We start from the raw sequence: 17,024 nt of genomic DNA, 5'->3' as shown, positions 1-17,024 counted from the left end.
ATTATTTACGCTGACATATGCAGACTGCTTGTATGTTCATTTGGTTACAGTTCATCAGTAGTTTGCCATTTTGCAGCAAACTCAAATGCTGGCCTCGGACCCCAAACAGTAGGACCTTTTGACGCCCTCACTTTCTGAACAGTTGGAATTGAGCTCTGTACAATAAAACAGAACCACACCATTGTTATTTATATAGTGCTAGAATGTTGCACAATGTCTGCAAATGAGCAAAGATTCCATGGATTATGCGATATTAAGATGGGGATATATACTGCCCAGGGGTCTGGAAGGTGTAGCCTACTAATCTGCACTTTGTGGGGGAGGGCCCAATGATTTCTTATGGCAGTCTGTGCATCGTCGGTCAGTATACATATTCCTGAGCAGCCCAAATAAGGACAGGATGCACAAAGCCCTCATATAAGTACACACACTCTAAGACTGAACATATTTCTCTTTGTGATCTGTCCACTTCCCTAATCTACCTTACTGATATGATAAATTAGGTGTTTGGTGGGCAATTTACATAGTTACATAGTTAAATCAGGTTGAAAAAAGACAAAGTCCATCAAGTTCAACCCCTCCAAATGAAACCCAGCATCCATACACACACCCCTCCATACGTCCATATGAGGGTTCTGGTGGGAGCTATTAAGCTATATAGAAAATGCCCTTTTTTTCAAATGTACTTTCTCTTAGCATTAACATTTTTAATTTCATCTATAACAAACAGTTCTTAAAATCATTTAACTAGGGTTACAGAGTAAAAAATAGGATCAAAGGGCCCAACTTACAATCTAAAAATTCTTTTATGCAAAGAAAAAAAAAAGCTATTTTAATGAAAGTCAGTCAACTACAATATCGCCTTCTCTGAAGTTTGTTAATAACACCTTCCCCAAATAGAAGCTCATGCATCTTGCTCAGGGATACCCTGTGAAGTTTGAGGTTGTTTGGGTCTTTATGGTCGATATAGTCATTTATACAGTACATGAAACTGCATCTCATGTTTCTCTGCCCCCCTCAACTTCCAATCTTTTTTCCTTTTTTCTTTTTTTTTGCTCTCTCTGTTAGTCATTCTTCCTTTATTGTATTATCTTGTGTAACTGAAGCTGCATATCCTTAAGCTAAAGTACTTGCACTATTATCATGCCAGTACCTAAAATGTGAAAATGCATTTTCTTTTTTTTCTTTTAGGATATTGAAAAGGAAAAAGATTCCCTGTCATACCTCAGTAAGGAAGAAACCAAAGACAAGATCCAGCTTTACAATGCAGCAGTTACTGACAAATTGAAGATGACCTTGGTAAGAGACACTAGAGCTTATTTAAAGGGGAACTAAAGTCTAAAATAGAATAATGCTAGAAATGCTATACATTGTATACTAAATACTAACATGAACTTACTGCACCAGAAGCCTAATTAAACAAATGATTTATGTTTTCATAAATCATCTTTTAACTTTGTTAATCATCTTTGCAAGACAAGACTACGCACATGCTCAGTGTGGTCTGGGCTTCAGTTGGGAGGTTAAGCTTAAGGATCGTCCTAAATTATTAAAACTGCACAAGTCAAATAATATCTGCGATAGGAGCCGATACAGCAAGACTGATTAATAATCAGAATATGCAGACTGCACTGGGTCTGTGGATACAAATCTCTACACAGTCGTCGGCTGCTTTATAGGGAAACAAACAAAGCTGCTCCAGTTCTGGGAAGTAAGGGGCCCCCCCCCCCTGCTGTTTGAAAGTATAATTGTTTGCCTGCAGAGCAGTTAGGGACCGTTTCCTATCCACAGCAATCTGAGCAAGTAAAACAAAGGGGCAATTTCACTGCATACAGTCAGGTTTATTATAAAAACGGTATACATTTTTTAATTGAAGTATATTGAAGGTAGATTTCTTTTTCATTAAAGAAGTTGGATTTTATTTTTTTGCCTTTACATCCCCTTTAACTGTGGTTGCACAAAGATGGCTGCAGCCATTGCATGAATCAGCACCATTTTTCAGGTACTTGCGTCTAAAGCCGAGTTTTGGTGTGAATCATCAATGCACCCCCTGCTGGTCTTTTCTGATGAGTCGTGCTCAGTACACTATTGACACAGAGGAACCCTTGAGCTGCTTGTTACTCCAGGGTTCCCAAAGCAGCCAGCTTCAATAGAAAATGCTAACGATTCACAGGCAGACACAATTTTGATGCTGAACAGCGAAAATGACACCCAAACACCATAGATTTCAGTGCATTTGAGTCGGATTTGTGTCAAAGCTGCACTACTGGTAAAAAAAATGGTGATTTGTGCCCCAAATTATTATCACTCTGTAGTATTACTCTCCATTGCCCACAATTTGTTGCATGATTCTCTGGCATTTTGAGAACATTTATTTGGGAAGAGCAAAACAAGAGAAATTACATTTGGTGTCATTGCTCTTAAAGTGATCTGGACATACTGAGACAGACTTTTGAAATACAACCACAATCATTTATCTGTATACTACTGCAAATATTAACTCCTGCAATATTATAATGTATGTTGTTGAAAGACTGTCAGGACTTAGTAATACCTTCAACTTTCCTTTAATTTGCTCAGTGCCAAAGATATTAATGGACAGATTTATCAAGGGTTGAATTGAAAATTCGAATTTTCTATTTTTTTTTTTTATGGCCAAAACTGTCATTAACCAAGGGAATGGTTAAAATTAGATTAGAGTTTTTTTTAAAAAAAATTAGAATACGATTTTTGAGATTTATAATACTCTGGCCCTTTAATAACTCGAATTTGACTATTTGCCACCTTAAACCTGCCGAATTGCTGTTTTAGTCAATGGGAGACGTCCAGGGGTCAATTTGGAGTTGTTTGCAGCCTTCCTAACATTTGAGTTTTTAAACCTCGAATTGAATTAGATTCAAATCAGATTCAAGTTTTCGGGTCGATCCCATTCACCTGAGTTTAGAAAATTTGTTTGTTTTTTTTTTCTTAAATAAATTTGGATTGAAGTCAGTCAGCAGCTTGAAGAGACACATGGGACATAACTGTTCGGATAGTTTGATTTTTGTGGATTTAGGATCTAACTGAACAGTTTTGTCCCATGTGATCCCCCTTTGACTCACTGACTGACTAACCAGTTAGAGAGCTGCAAAGGAAGAGTTAACATTCAGGCTATAACGTTCAAAATCTGTTCACTCCAGCCTTTATAGATTACATTTTTTGCTAACTATATTGAAAACCTTGTTTGTTTTGCACAGCCTAGTACTTAACTGTTCCTTAAAGGAGAAGGAAAGTCTGTTTGCACTTGGGGGTGCCAAATGTTAGGCACCCCCAAGTAATTGTATTGACTTACCTGAAACCCCGGGCCGGTGCTCCTATCAGCAGAAAACTGCACCGGCCCGGGGTTATACCAGTGAGCACCACGGATCGATCCTCTGCCGGATTCCAGTTTCTTCACATGGCTGCGCATGCACAGTAGAATGAAAAGCCAAACTTTAACTAAAAAGTCGGCTATTTAGTTCTACTACGCATACGTTTGCTCCGGGAAATTTGAAGAAAGAAGAATTCGGAAGAGGATCTCTCCGTGATGCTTGCTAGAAAACCCCCGGGCCGGTGCAATTTTCTGCCGATAGGAGCACTGGCCTGGGATTTCATGTAAGTCAATACATTCACTTGGGGGTGCCTAACATTTGTCACCCCCAAGTGAAAGAAGGCTTTCCTTCTCCTTTAAAACAAACATAACAAGGTGGGCATATCATGTATGGCTACTAGTGTAACATAAATTATAAAGTAATTAAAAATATAAAATCTTGAGGTAACTTTTAGTACAGGTATGGGACCTGTTATCCAGAATGCTTAGCTGGGGGTTTCCAGATATAGGATTGTTCCATAATATAGATCTTCATACCTAAGTCTACTATAAAATAATTTTAACATTAAATAAACCCAATAGGCTGGTTTTGCTTTCAATAAGGATTAATTATATCTTAGTTTGGGTCAAGTACAAGGACCTGTTTTATTTTTACAGAGAAAAAAGAAAATTTTTAAAAATTTGGATAAAATGGAGATGGCCATTCTATAATTCAAAGCTTTCTGGATAACTGGTTTCTGGATAAGTGATCCCATACCTCTACGGGAAAATCCTTATTTTTCATGTTACTTGATAATGCTATGTTTGTATTTCTGCATTATTAATACTATTGAATGGTGCTTTTATTTTTACACAGAATTCCAGTGGAATTTACACAGGCTTTATCAAAGTGCAAATGGAGCTCCGGCGACCAATCACTGTACGGGGACATGCACACAGCCATGCCCACAGCAATGGCAACGAAACTGCCTTCTACTTGCCCAAGGGCAGCCTAAACATACTGCACATCAGTAGTACAAACACTGTGCGAGAAGTCATCGAGGCCTTGCTGAAAAAGTTCCTGATTGCTGACAATCCTGCCAAATTTGCACTTTACAAACGTTGTCAGAAGGAAGATCAAGGTATACAAGCTTGCACGCCTTATTTATATATTGCATATTTTATTTTTATATATATATATATATATATATATATAGATATATAGATATATAGATATATAGATATATAGATATATAGATATATAGATATATAGATATATAGATATATAGATATATAGATATATAGATATATATATATATATATATATATATATATATATATATATATATATATAGATAAAGCAACAAAAACCGCACTCACAGGACTTTTGAAGGTGCAAAATCAAAAAATATTTATTTCAACGTTTCGGCTATTCACTTAAGCCGTCATCAGGACTTCCTGATGACGGCTTAAGTGAATAGCCGAAACGTTGAAATAAATATTTTTTGATTTTGCACCTTCAAAAGTCCTGTGAGTGCGGTTTTTGTTGCTTTATCTATGATTTATTATAACCAGCACCTAGGCAGTAACAATTGTTATGTGTGCACCAGATTTTGGTCTTTAGATAGATATATATATATATATATATATATAATATGTCCAAGGTACCTGCACTCCAACCACTTAGATTTTTTCACGGGTGCTTGGTCAAAGTAGTATTGTATAATCGTTAAAGGATGGACCAGCACTCCAGTTTCAATAAATAATGGTGCTTTTATTCACATCGTGCATCCAACGTTTCGGCCCGCATTGGGGCCTTTATCAAGGATAAAGGCCCCAATGCGGGCCGAAACGTTGGATGCACGATGTGAATAAAAGCACCATTATTTATTGAAACTGGAGTGCTGGTCCATCCTTTAACGATTATATATATATATATATATATATATATATATATATATATATATATATATATATATATATAGAGATATATATATATATATAGAGATATATATATATATATAGAGATATATATATATAGAGATATATATAGAGATATATATATAGAGATATATATATATATATATAGAGAGATATATATATATATATAGAGAGATATATATATATATATATATATATATATATATAGAGATATATATATATATATAGAGATATAGAGATATATATATATATAGAGATAGATAGATATATCACAGAGTGGTGTACATCTCCCCATCTCTACCTCTGAGAAACTAACATATTTGGGATCAGCTTTTTTTAGCCTTAACTTTTCCATTCTTTTGTTGCTCCTGTCCCTTTTTTTAAACGGGCTGCTTGCATCAAATTCAAAATGAGCATATATTTTTGAGAAAATAATAATATTTCTCCATTCCATCATTTGTTATGTTGTTGTACTATTGGCAATTAAAGAGTTTCAATGATGGTGAAATCATCCCATTCTCTTTTTATTTAAATTTTACACATTGTATCTGACATATGCTGTCTATTAAAAACATACAAACTGTATTTAAAAACATAGTAAGAATAATTGCTGGAGACTTTTAGTGGTGCAGAAATTGTAAATGAAACCACTGAGCCAAAACTTACATCAGCTGAAAGGCATTGATGACAGCTTCTCTCATATATTCTCCATCTCTGCCTTTGCCTTACTTACAGGCAAAAAAGCTTTGTATTGGCAGTATAAAACCATGGATATCTCTGTAATCATTGAAACTATCATAGAAGGAGCATCCTGAGCACAAGGAACAGTAACTATAATAATGTACTTGTTGCCCTGCTCTGTAAAACTGGTGTGTTTGCTTCAGAAACACAACTATAGTTTATATAAACAAGCTGCTGTTTAGCCATGGGGGCAGTAAGTTTCAACTGTAAGGAATGTAATCAGGAAATGGAAGGCCACAGGCACAGTTGCTGTAAAACCCAGGTCTGGCAGGCCAAGAAAAATACAGGAGCGGCATATGTGGAGGATTTTGAGAATGTTACAGACAACCCAAAGATCACATCCAAAGACCTGCAAGAACATCTTGCTGTAATTTGCACAAAGAACATCTGTATGGCAGGGTGATGAGAAAGAAGCCCTTTCTGCAGTCATGCCACAAACAGAGTTGCTTGTTGTATGCAAAAGCTCATTTAGACAAGCCAGTCATTTTGAAACAAAGTGCTTTGGACTGATGAGACCTACATTGAGTTATTTTGTCATAACTAACACTGCATTCCAAAAAAACACCTGCTACCTACTGTCAAATTTGGTGGAGGTTCCATCATGCTGTGTGGCTAGTTAAGGGACTTGTTAAAGTTGAGGGTTGGATGAATTCAACCCAGTATCGACAAATTCTTCAGGATAATGTTCAAGCATCAGTCACAAAGTTGAAGTTAAACAGGGGTTGGATATTCCAACAAGACAATGACCCTAAACACACATTCGAAATCTACAAAGGCATTTATGCAGAGGGAGAAGTACAATATTCTGGAATAGCCGTCACAGTCTCCTGATTTGAATACCATCGAAAATCTATGGGATGATTTGAAGTCCATGCTCTGCAGCCATCAAATTTAACTGAACTGGAGAGATTTTATATGGACGAATGGTCAAAAATATCGCCACCCAGAATCCAGACACTCATCAAAGGCTATAAGAGGAGTCTATAGACTGTTACATTTGCAAAAGGAGGCTCAACTAAGTATTGATGTAATATCTCTGTTGGGGTGTCCACATTTATGCACCTGTCTAATTTTGTTATGATGCATATTGCATATTTTCTGTTAATCCAATAAACTTTGTCTCTGCTGAAATACTACTGTTTCCATAAGACATGTTATATATTAAAAGGAAGTTGCTACTTTGAAAGCTCAGCCAATGATAAACAAAACTCCAAAGAATTAAGAGGGGTTCCCAAACTTTTTCATATAACTGTAAATTTTCTGAAGCAAGCACACCAGTTGAACTAGTGCAGCACAACAGTACATCATATTTTCATTACTTCAAAAAATGTTTTTTTATGGCGTTATTGTTCCTTTAATGTATCAGATCTCGGGTTCCAGGTAACTTTTCCAAAAATAGCTTTTGTTCAGAAATTGCAGAGGCGATCACTGACAATGGGCAAGTTGCTCACTTCTCTTCTCTGTGCAAGCTAGAAGATGCTTTAGTTGGTTTTCAGAGGAGCCAGTAGTGATGAGTTATGAGTTTTTTTCAAATGGAGGGGGGTGGTTGTTCAGCTTGACCAAGCTGGCAAAGAAAACATTTCATGCTAAGGAAGACTCCAAGTAGATCCCAAATATTGGGTCTATAAATAGATCCAATGGACGTGCCTGAATAAGAAGCCAGTTTCCTCATACTAACAAATGTTCCGCATTTTATCACTGAAAATGAACTATTATTTACTTACATTTTGTTTCTTCTGCAGTTTACATGTGTAGGTTATCTGACAGGGAGCACCCTCTGTATCTCAGACTAGTAGCTGGTCCCTGCCTTGAAGCTCTCGGCTTTGTTTTGCGTGAGCATGAAACCGGAGATGTAATGGTCAGTATTTCTTTAAAGTGTGTATGTTTGTATGTATTAATGTTTGTAGAACTGTGTGTATATCTCCTCATTGCCCTCTTCGTTTTCCCCTTTTACATTTCATTGTTGCTAATTATATATTCTGCGCAAAAACAAACTCCTGTATTGGTATTTATGCATATATGCAACCTTAAAGGAGAAGGAAAGCTACGGAGGCAGTTTATTGCCAATAGATTAGCTGTAATAGTGCAAGCGAGAATGCTATATTTATTCTGTAGAATGTTTTACCATACCTAAGTAAATGGCTGTAGAAGCTCTCTGTTTGTTTAGGATAGCAGCTTCCATATTAGCTTGATGTGACATCACTTCCTACCTGAGTCTCTCCCTGCTCACTCATAGCTCTGGGCTCAGATTACAGCAGAGAAGGGAGGGGGGGAGGGAAGAGGAGCAAACTGAGCATGCTCACGCCCAGGGCAAGGAGGTTTATGCAGGAAAATGGAAAATGCTTGTATTGCTTTATATATGTCTACCTGTATCTCCAGTTGTTGTTGTTATATGAAGGCCCCGCCATTCCTGTAATTTTAAATCCATTCTAACCCATGATTTCTGTCCTCAGTGGGAAGCCTTCTCACTCCCCGAGCTGCAGAACTTCTTGCGCATATTAGACAAAGAAGAAAACGAGCAGTTGCAGAGTTTAAAAAGGCGTTACACATCATACAGAGCAAAGCTAGAAGAAGCATTGAGTGGAGTGCACAATCCTGGCTAATTCCTAGTCAGTGGAGCTTCTAATGTGGTCTTCTGCTACAGTATTCAGCAACAGGGACAAATGTGTTCAACAAACTCTTACTGGGGACTCGTCTCTTAAGAGGAGACGGATCTGAAGGCTATTAGAAGGTGTATACCAACATTCATCAGGACACTGCAAATCACCACTACTTGAGTGGTGTCTGCAATAGACAATCTAAAACCGAAATCATTTTTACATGTTTTTATTTTTTAATTGTCATGTAAATTATTACAGCTTTAAGTCTGCTGAAGTTTCTAAAGACTGTTACAAAGTCAGAAACTGGTATTTATATGAATTTATGTTTCTAAAGAGAATGTTTTTGTGATGTCACCTATGGGAAATTGGTCATGCTGCCAGGCAAGCAAGGAACCTGAAGATTCACAAGAATTCATGAAGGTTACGAAGTGGGTTAGGAGAGTGGGATCAGGTATGTTCACATGCTGAGATGTGAGGCAGAGAGCATAGTAATATATTTTGGGTTGGTGCTGGGACGTCTTATTTTAAGATGGATTAAGACAGAGTAATGTGCAGATATGTATCTATGCAGTGTAGGCAAAATGATATGCCAGGTTATGTTCTGCCTGTTCAGCTGCTAAGTCAGTAGTGCAATGAATGTTTAGATGATGATAGGAAGGGAACACTGTGTTGCAGAGCTCTTGCTGTTGAATACAGAATGTGTAACAGACGAAAATGTCCCTGTCTGGGTTATTATGAGTTCCTGGGTTTTAGCATGTAGTGAAGAGAAGGCACTGTGTATGCTGAAAGGGAAGAAGCGACAATCTTTGGTTGTAGGAAGCAGAGTTTAAGTGGATAGACTTGGTAAGTATATGTATTTCTTGAGAAAGGAGTGGGCTATGACCATCATTATGGCATTTGGGCAAGTAATGGCAGGATCGGCTGGGCATATAGATCAGCATGAGTGCAAGGATTGTGCTAACATTAGAAATGATTGCATGAAAACATGCATGCTGGGAGGAAAACCAAAGAATGAGCATATCGGAATCAGCTATGAAGGGTTTTGTTCCTTATCAATATATCCTTTGTTTTGCAAAATTACATTTTATGGTTTTCAAGTTTGTTAGAGAAATTGTAATTTGCAAATTGTGTAACTATCACCATTTTTGAACTTTTACCTTTTTACAGCAGATTTGGGGCATATATAATTATTACTGTAGAACTGTGTATTGTGTCTGACCCCTGGTGGCCACGCTGCATTTTCTTTTGTTTTTATGCAGAGGGTCAGTGGTGCCTTCATCTCTTAACATTTGATTTCAGATCTTTAGGCATTATTGCTACAGGGAAGTGGAGCAGGTCATTTGCTGTTTATTTTTATAGAAACAATGTCTTTGCGTACTGTATTTTTTGTTTTAATACTATAGCTCTACTCTAGCTGAACTACAGCTCTCAGAATCTGGAGAACTGCATGATGGGCATTGCTATTACAGCACATTATCAGGCTTATGAACTAGCAAGTCCACCGGCTTATGCTTTGGTCAAGAACTGCATTTGCTAATCCCTTGCCAACAGCTCCTAATCAGTTAATAGGCAGTCTTTGATAGACTGATTTTATTATGCTAAGGATAGAGACCAATAATCATACAGTGCTGCCTGTCTTTCACTACTATACCCTGCTTGACTATGTGAATGACAGGTGAAGCTTGCCACCATTTATCCAACACACTCACTATTCTACACATGAAGCTGTAGCTGCAGGAAAAGAATATTTCTTTGCTAAAGACAAATTGGCTCAGGGAGGGAAGGTTATTATTATTGTTTTTCGTAAGCAGGCTAAGCAGACTGTTGGTTCATTCAAACAATATTTTCTAGAATCCTCAACTGTGAATTTTATTTAAAATTTTTTTTTTTTACTTGAATTTGATCAGATAAGTCATCATAAAGCTTATTATATGCACTACATATCATCCGATGGGGCAAATTACTGTATTAACCTGTTCATGTACACAGCCCTTGTCTTACATTTAAACACAAAGCCATTGTTCTAGTTCCCCACTTTAACTGAAGGTCTTACCCACGGTCCTCTGAAATGAACATCTCACTCAGTGAGATGCATTCTGCAGCAGGAATTAGCACTGGAAATGAACTTATTCTGCACAAGATGCAAGATTTAACACTGAGAATATTGGCAATACGAACGGAATTGGGAATAATTTACTTGGATTCTCAGCTGCAATTAAGGTCTTAAATACCGAAATGAAAATTGCGATGCAATATTATTTCTAATATATACTATTTGATGGTACAAGAAAGAGAAGTAAGATTTTGGGGTGCAGTTAAAGAGCAGTTTTACTAGTTATAATATTTATAATTTTAAAGAGAAGTTTTAAATTTTATTTTTTATAGGGAATTGATTTCCCAGACCAAGTCTCGGCTCAGTTATTATTACATTTGCAGTTGACAGTACTGTTTATATATTTTGACATTGTAATGTTCATGATCAATATACTTTTTGTTCCAGAAATACAGTTGTCTTTGATCTGGTTCCACTCAAACTAACTGTCATGTGTTCAATGAAATAAAGACTGAAATCTGCAATTTGTCTTATTTTTGTTTTGTTTATTCTTGTGATGCTATGGTGTACATTGGAAATAAGGTGCATTTTTGTCACTACTTGGAGAACTTAGCAGGGTATGTTCCAGTCTCATACACACATCATACCAGAGTCAGAATTCACCTTCATTCTTTCTGGGACCAGTTAACTTAAAAGGGCACACACACCTGTTGGGTAGTCTCACTTTTTGTAGTGATCTGAATACCTCTTGTAGTGTATTTGACGTTAAAGGGGTAGCTAATTTAATATTAACTTCCTCATACTGAAGTAAGAAACTTTCTAAATACAATCAATTAAATGTTCTGCATTGTTTCTGAAATAATCAAGTTTATATTCACATCCTCTCTCAGCATCTGTTTCTCTTCATTCTGTCTTCATTCAGGTGTCAGATGAATGATCCAATATATCATATAGGGTGGCTTCCTTTCCTAACAGCTCACTCACCAGTACAAATGAAAATAACTGCCTTTTGCACTTATTCTGCATGTAGAGAGACATGATGTCTGGTGATTTTAATAGTAATCTCTAATACATCCTCTAAGCAAAAGGAGCCCCTCTATAAGATATGTTGGAACATTCATCAGACACCCAACTCCTGAATGAAGTCAGAATGAAGAGAAACAGATGCGGAGAGAGGAATAGTGAAGATAAACTTGATTATTTCAGAAATGGTACAGAATTGATTGTATTTAGATTAAATTTTCATTTTCGCAATAGTTCCCCTTCAAATTAGCTTTTAGTATGATGTAGACCATAATATTCAGAGACAATTTGCAATTGGTATTTTTTTTTAAAAATAATTAGCTTTTTGGCTTTTTTGCCAGTTTGGCATTACAGCAGCTATCTAGGATGCAGTTTACCCTAGCAACCAGGTTTCATAGAGCCCCCATCTGAAAGCTGGAAAGAGGCAGAAGAGGATGACAAATAATAAAATAAAAACTATAAAAAAAAATAAAGTCTTAAGGTGGCCATAGGCGCACAGATAATATCGTACGAAAAAATTTTCATACAATATTCAGTGCATGTATGTTGGGAAAAGAGCCAACCAATATCGGCAGAAGACGAATATCGGTCAACTCTTTGATCTGGCTGGACGGAAAATTTTCATCGGGTGCCTTTGAAGGGACCCAAACATTGTCCATTGTTAGTGCTGAATCGTCTGAAGCGCATCCAATTGTAGGGCAATGGCAGTTTTCCCACTGTATTGCCTGAATCAGAATTGCCACTGTGCCATTAATATAAAATGATTGCAGAGGGCCAAAGGGGTGAGGTACTAAGAATAGATCACTTGTGGTTTCAGCAGAAGCAGCTGATTAACAAGCCTGGGGGAATCCTAACTCCTGATACATTGCTTTAAGAGTCCGAGCCAAAAAATTTACACTGTTTAAATCCAGTAAAATATTCAATAAGTATATATTGAAAAGTAGTTTAGAATTCATATGTTTTAGAATTCTCAAAAAAAAAAAAGAAATACTTTAAGGTTAACGACCCCTTTATGCTGCATGGCTAATTAGTTATACAGATCTATCTGAGCAGATTAAACTAGAGCGATTTTCTAGGAAAATGCTGATATTGAAATGCCACTACATTGGCGCACAGTAACTTGTGTTGAGTCTGTACAACACTTCTACACACTATACACTGTACACACATTATGGAGGACAAGGGTTAATATTTCCGGCACAAATGTGTCAAAGATGAACAGCAAAGTGTGAAAACTGCCCAAACACTAACAAGTCACAGTGCTTCACCCAATGTAACTCCTGCTTGCCATTCCTTTTTTTTTTTAACAAAAAAGCTTTATTCAAGTAGAGTACATTAACATGGTCATTAAGCAGGTTTATACAGCGTTCCTTAAATCACAGCCACCGTTGCAAACAGTGGTATCGGCTGACATCAAACATATCACAGTTTCCAATATTACACCATGCATGTACTGATATTCATATTGTGTAATCGCTTTACTACCATTTTAATAAAGAACTTCTACTAACCTAACCTAACTTATGCATTACTTCTTTGTACGTGTATCAAAGTCAACTCAGAAAACATAGGACAGTGAAGGAGGGAGGTTGCCTGTCCTACCACATTACTAGGAAATTTTTAGGGGCAATGTCTCAGCAGTCAATTATGGTCAACGTGGATGTCCAGCCATGGGGACCATATTTTTTCAAATTTGGCCGGGCAGCCTCTTCTCGTATAGAGAAGTTTATATAGCGGTATTGCATGTATGATCTGGGATTCCCAAAATCCAACAGTTGGGGCTATTTGTGCCTTCCATTTCAGGGTTATGGACTTTCGGGCATAGGCAAACATTATGGAGAGTAACGATTTCTCAGCTATAGTTGGTGCTAGATCTGCTACCTGATTCAGTAACATACCTAGGGGTTCCACCCTGATAGGAATTTCCATCATATCAGAAATGTATTGCGCTATAGCCCCCCAGAACCTTTGTATCTTGTTGCATGACCAAACCATGTGTATGAAATTCGCTGGGGAATGATGACACCGTGGACATTCATCAACCGTGGCCGGGGACATTTTAGCCAATACACTTGGAGTGAGATATGCTCTATGCAGAAATTTGAACTGTATCATTTTGTCTCTGGATGCCACAATATGGTCAAAGACCGCTGCTTGCCATTCCTAATGCCTAAACATGTGCACCATCAGACTGTTGCAAGGTGTCCTCCTGATGGATTTTTGTGATTGTTAAATAGAATCTTTATACAGGTGCTCCGGCGGTGCAACTACAATACTGCAGACCCTGTGACTGCCTGGGAAAGAGGGGAGCCAGGAAAAGGCTCAGGGTCTGCTGTCAATCTTATTTTTATGGTTCTTATGGGCGTTTATTTAAAGGGGTGGTTCACCTTTAAGTTAACATTTAGTGTGTTATATAATGGCACATTTTAAGCAACTTTTCAATTGGCCTTTGTTTTTGAATTATTTTCCTTTTCTTCTTACTTTTTCCAGGTTTTATTTATTATTTTATTTATAAGGCCACACGACCATGTAGAAAAAAGGCTGGCCCAAACCAGTCGAAAAAATGTTGCTTGAAAATGTATTTATATAATGCTACAAATATATTGTTATTGCTATTTTTTTTATCACACTTCTATTCAGGCCCTCCAGTCTCTTATTCCAATCAATGCATGGTTGCTAGGGTAATTTGGACCCTAACGACCATATTGCTGAAATTGCAATTTAGGATTCTGATTCGGTTCGGCCGGGCAGAAGAATTTGTCCGAATCCGAATCCTGCTGTAAAAGGCGAATCCTGGATTCAGTGCATGGAACCGAATCCTGGATTCAGTGCATCCCTATAACTAATAAATAACTAATTTTTGTTTTATTTTTCTATAATAAGCGCTAATGAACGGGTCTCTTATTACCTCCTTTATCTGTCAGTGTTTGTATGTAATCTCAGACAAGGACCACATCAATGTGCCAAAGCACTCTTCATTCAACAGGATTTTAAATATTGCTGATTGATATCTGGCTGACTGCACCAGACCTGTCAACAGCTTAAATCTGCACCTGTATGGCTACCTTTAGATAACAGGTAGGGTAACAATAACAGGAGCAAAGTTTGTGTTGGTCTAGTCACCCATAGCAACCAATCAGATGTTTGCTTTCAAACAGTTGACCAGTAAATGATTGCTTGCTGTGGGTGACTAGACTGGTATTAAAACAAGTTGGCGAGAATTACATTTTTGTTTATTATGCAAACACAAAAAAAATAAGATGCGGTTCCCCTTTAAGTAAAACAACACAAATAAATTGATATCTTTTTTATTTATTTATTTATTTATTTGCCCTTTTCACAATCTCTTTGTAGTTGTGTGCTACATCCAACTCACACGGATCTGTCTAGCAAACTTTTGCAGCTGTGGCAGAGATTGGGTATCTGACATATGTTCAACATTAGATCATAATGTGCCTGATGTGGGAAACATTCTACAGCCTGCAATCATACCCCCAGTGTTTTTTCTCCATTGACTCATTTTTCCACTGGCAAATGGAACAGGTGATTGTATAATTAGCTTCTTCATACTTTGATATCTCTAGCACCTATGATATCGTTACTGAACTCTCACTACTGTTTACCTGATCTCAACTCTCCTCCTCTCATAACTCCTTACAGGTATCCAGCAGGGGGCAATCATTGTATGGAATATGGAACACAGAACTATAATAAAGTACAAGCCCCTAAATGGTCTTTTAGTTGTACAGAAATATGCTGTCTTGGGGTCAACTAGCAGTTAGGCAGGTTTATTTGGACAAAATGTTTGAACTTGATGGGCATGCCTTTTTTCAACCTCATCTACTATGTTGACTTTCACACTGTAATTCTAGTTACCGTATTCTCTTGTACAGAGCAAGTTCTGCAGTGAAATGGCTACATTTGTGCTAATTCTTCTTCTAAACGTCCATTTTTGTGCAGAGCTCTACATAAGGGGACATCCTATAAAAAGCATTTTTTTTAAAATAAGGATATTAAAGGGGTTGTTTAGTATGATGTACAGAAAGATATTCTGAGACAATTTGCAATTGGTTTTCATTTTTTGTTATTTACATTTTTTATTCAGCAGCGCTTCAGTTTAGCAATCTGGTTGCTAGGATGCAACTTACCCTAGCAACCATGTATTGATTTGAATAAAAGAATGGAATTTGAATAGGAAAGGGCCTGAATAGAAAGACGAGTTATAAAAAGTAGCAATAGCAATAAATGTGTAGCCTTACAGAGCATTTGTTGTTTACATGGTGTCAGTGACCCCCATTTGAAAGCTGGAAAGAGTTAGAAGTTACTGAGCTTAGGGATCGACTCAAATGTCATAATACAAGGCTGATTAGTAGTTAATATAGATAATTACTACATGGCAGCAGAGAAACCAATGCAAGTAGCATCAGAATTTAATAATCTGACCTGTAGCATCATCTTATATTACAGGCAAAACTCATTTTCTGCTTGATAATTTGTGACGACCCCTAAGCTTAACTTCTCAACAGCTGCTCAGAGCCCACTGAGCATGTGAGTGTCGCAGACACTTTCCAAGATAGTGACCCCCTGTGACAAGTTTGAAGTCCTGGATCATTGCTGTTATTGAGAAGCTGAAACTTTAGGCTAGTGCAATAAGTGCACTATATAAAATATGGCATTTTTAGCCATATTCATTTTTTAGAGTTTAGTTCTCCTTTAAAGGTGGACCACCCCTTTAAGCACTACTTCTTTCAACACCTCCTCCATCCATTAATCCTGTGATATAAAACTGCTACTGGTTGTCTTCATTGTATATTCATAGATAAGACAATTTAGCATACAGCCTCTTGCTTCTGGATTTACTAAACATTTGCACAGACTCCATTTCTGATTATCCTAGACTCAGTTTTACTTGGATTGGTACAGATAAATTGAGTACTGTGAATTGAAATTCCAATAGTTAAAAAGAAATTACAATCTTGACCTGACAATTTTAGTCATGTTACTTTGACATTTGTTTTGTGCAACGTTTATTATGAGAAAAGTTAGTAAGTAGGAAATTGGACAGTCGGGGTACAGCAGATGGGATCTAATCTGTAAGATCTGTGCCAAAGCTTTTGATACAGATTTTATTGCCCACTCGCTGATATACCTGCAACAATTTCAATTCCTAGTAATGGTGGAGTTTCTTCAGACATTTTGTTGCCCACGATTTAACTCCAATGAAAAATTAACCTTTTGTTACTGCTAGTGAAGAATGAATCTGTCCCGAAAAATTTGCGAAACGCCAAGAAGTTCACAAATGCATTGTAGTCAATAGGTGTCAATTTTTTCTCGCTCC

General features: G+C 37.0%; 1 protein-coding gene across 5 annotated transcripts in view; it reads left to right on the top strand.

Moving 5' to 3' along the window:
• rassf3.L (Ras association (RalGDS/AF-6) domain family member 3 L homeolog) overlaps positions 1-11,187 on the top strand; it is a 94,271-nt gene extending 83,084 nt beyond the window's left edge. For all 5 annotated transcript variants that reach the window (XM_018251399.2, XM_041586323.1, XM_041586325.1 and 2 more), the window contains 4 exons: positions 1,192-1,299; positions 4,206-4,470; positions 7,753-7,868; positions 8,464-11,187. In XM_018251399.2, coding sequence (XP_018106888.2) covers positions 1,192-1,299; positions 4,206-4,470; positions 7,753-7,868; positions 8,464-8,613 — 639 coding nt within the window. In that variant the 3' untranslated portion in view covers positions 8,614-11,187. The remainder of the gene's footprint in view (positions 1-1,191; positions 1,300-4,205; positions 4,471-7,752; positions 7,869-8,463) is intronic.
• The last annotated feature ends 5,837 nt before the right edge of the window (positions 11,188-17,024 follow it).

Source organism: Xenopus laevis, chromosome 3L, assembly GCF_017654675.1.
Source record: "Xenopus laevis strain J_2021 chromosome 3L, Xenopus_laevis_v10.1, whole genome shotgun sequence".
NCBI classification, from domain to species: domain Eukaryota; kingdom Metazoa; phylum Chordata; class Amphibia; order Anura; family Pipidae; genus Xenopus; species Xenopus laevis.
This window is presented reverse-complemented; position numbering and strand designations above follow the sequence as displayed.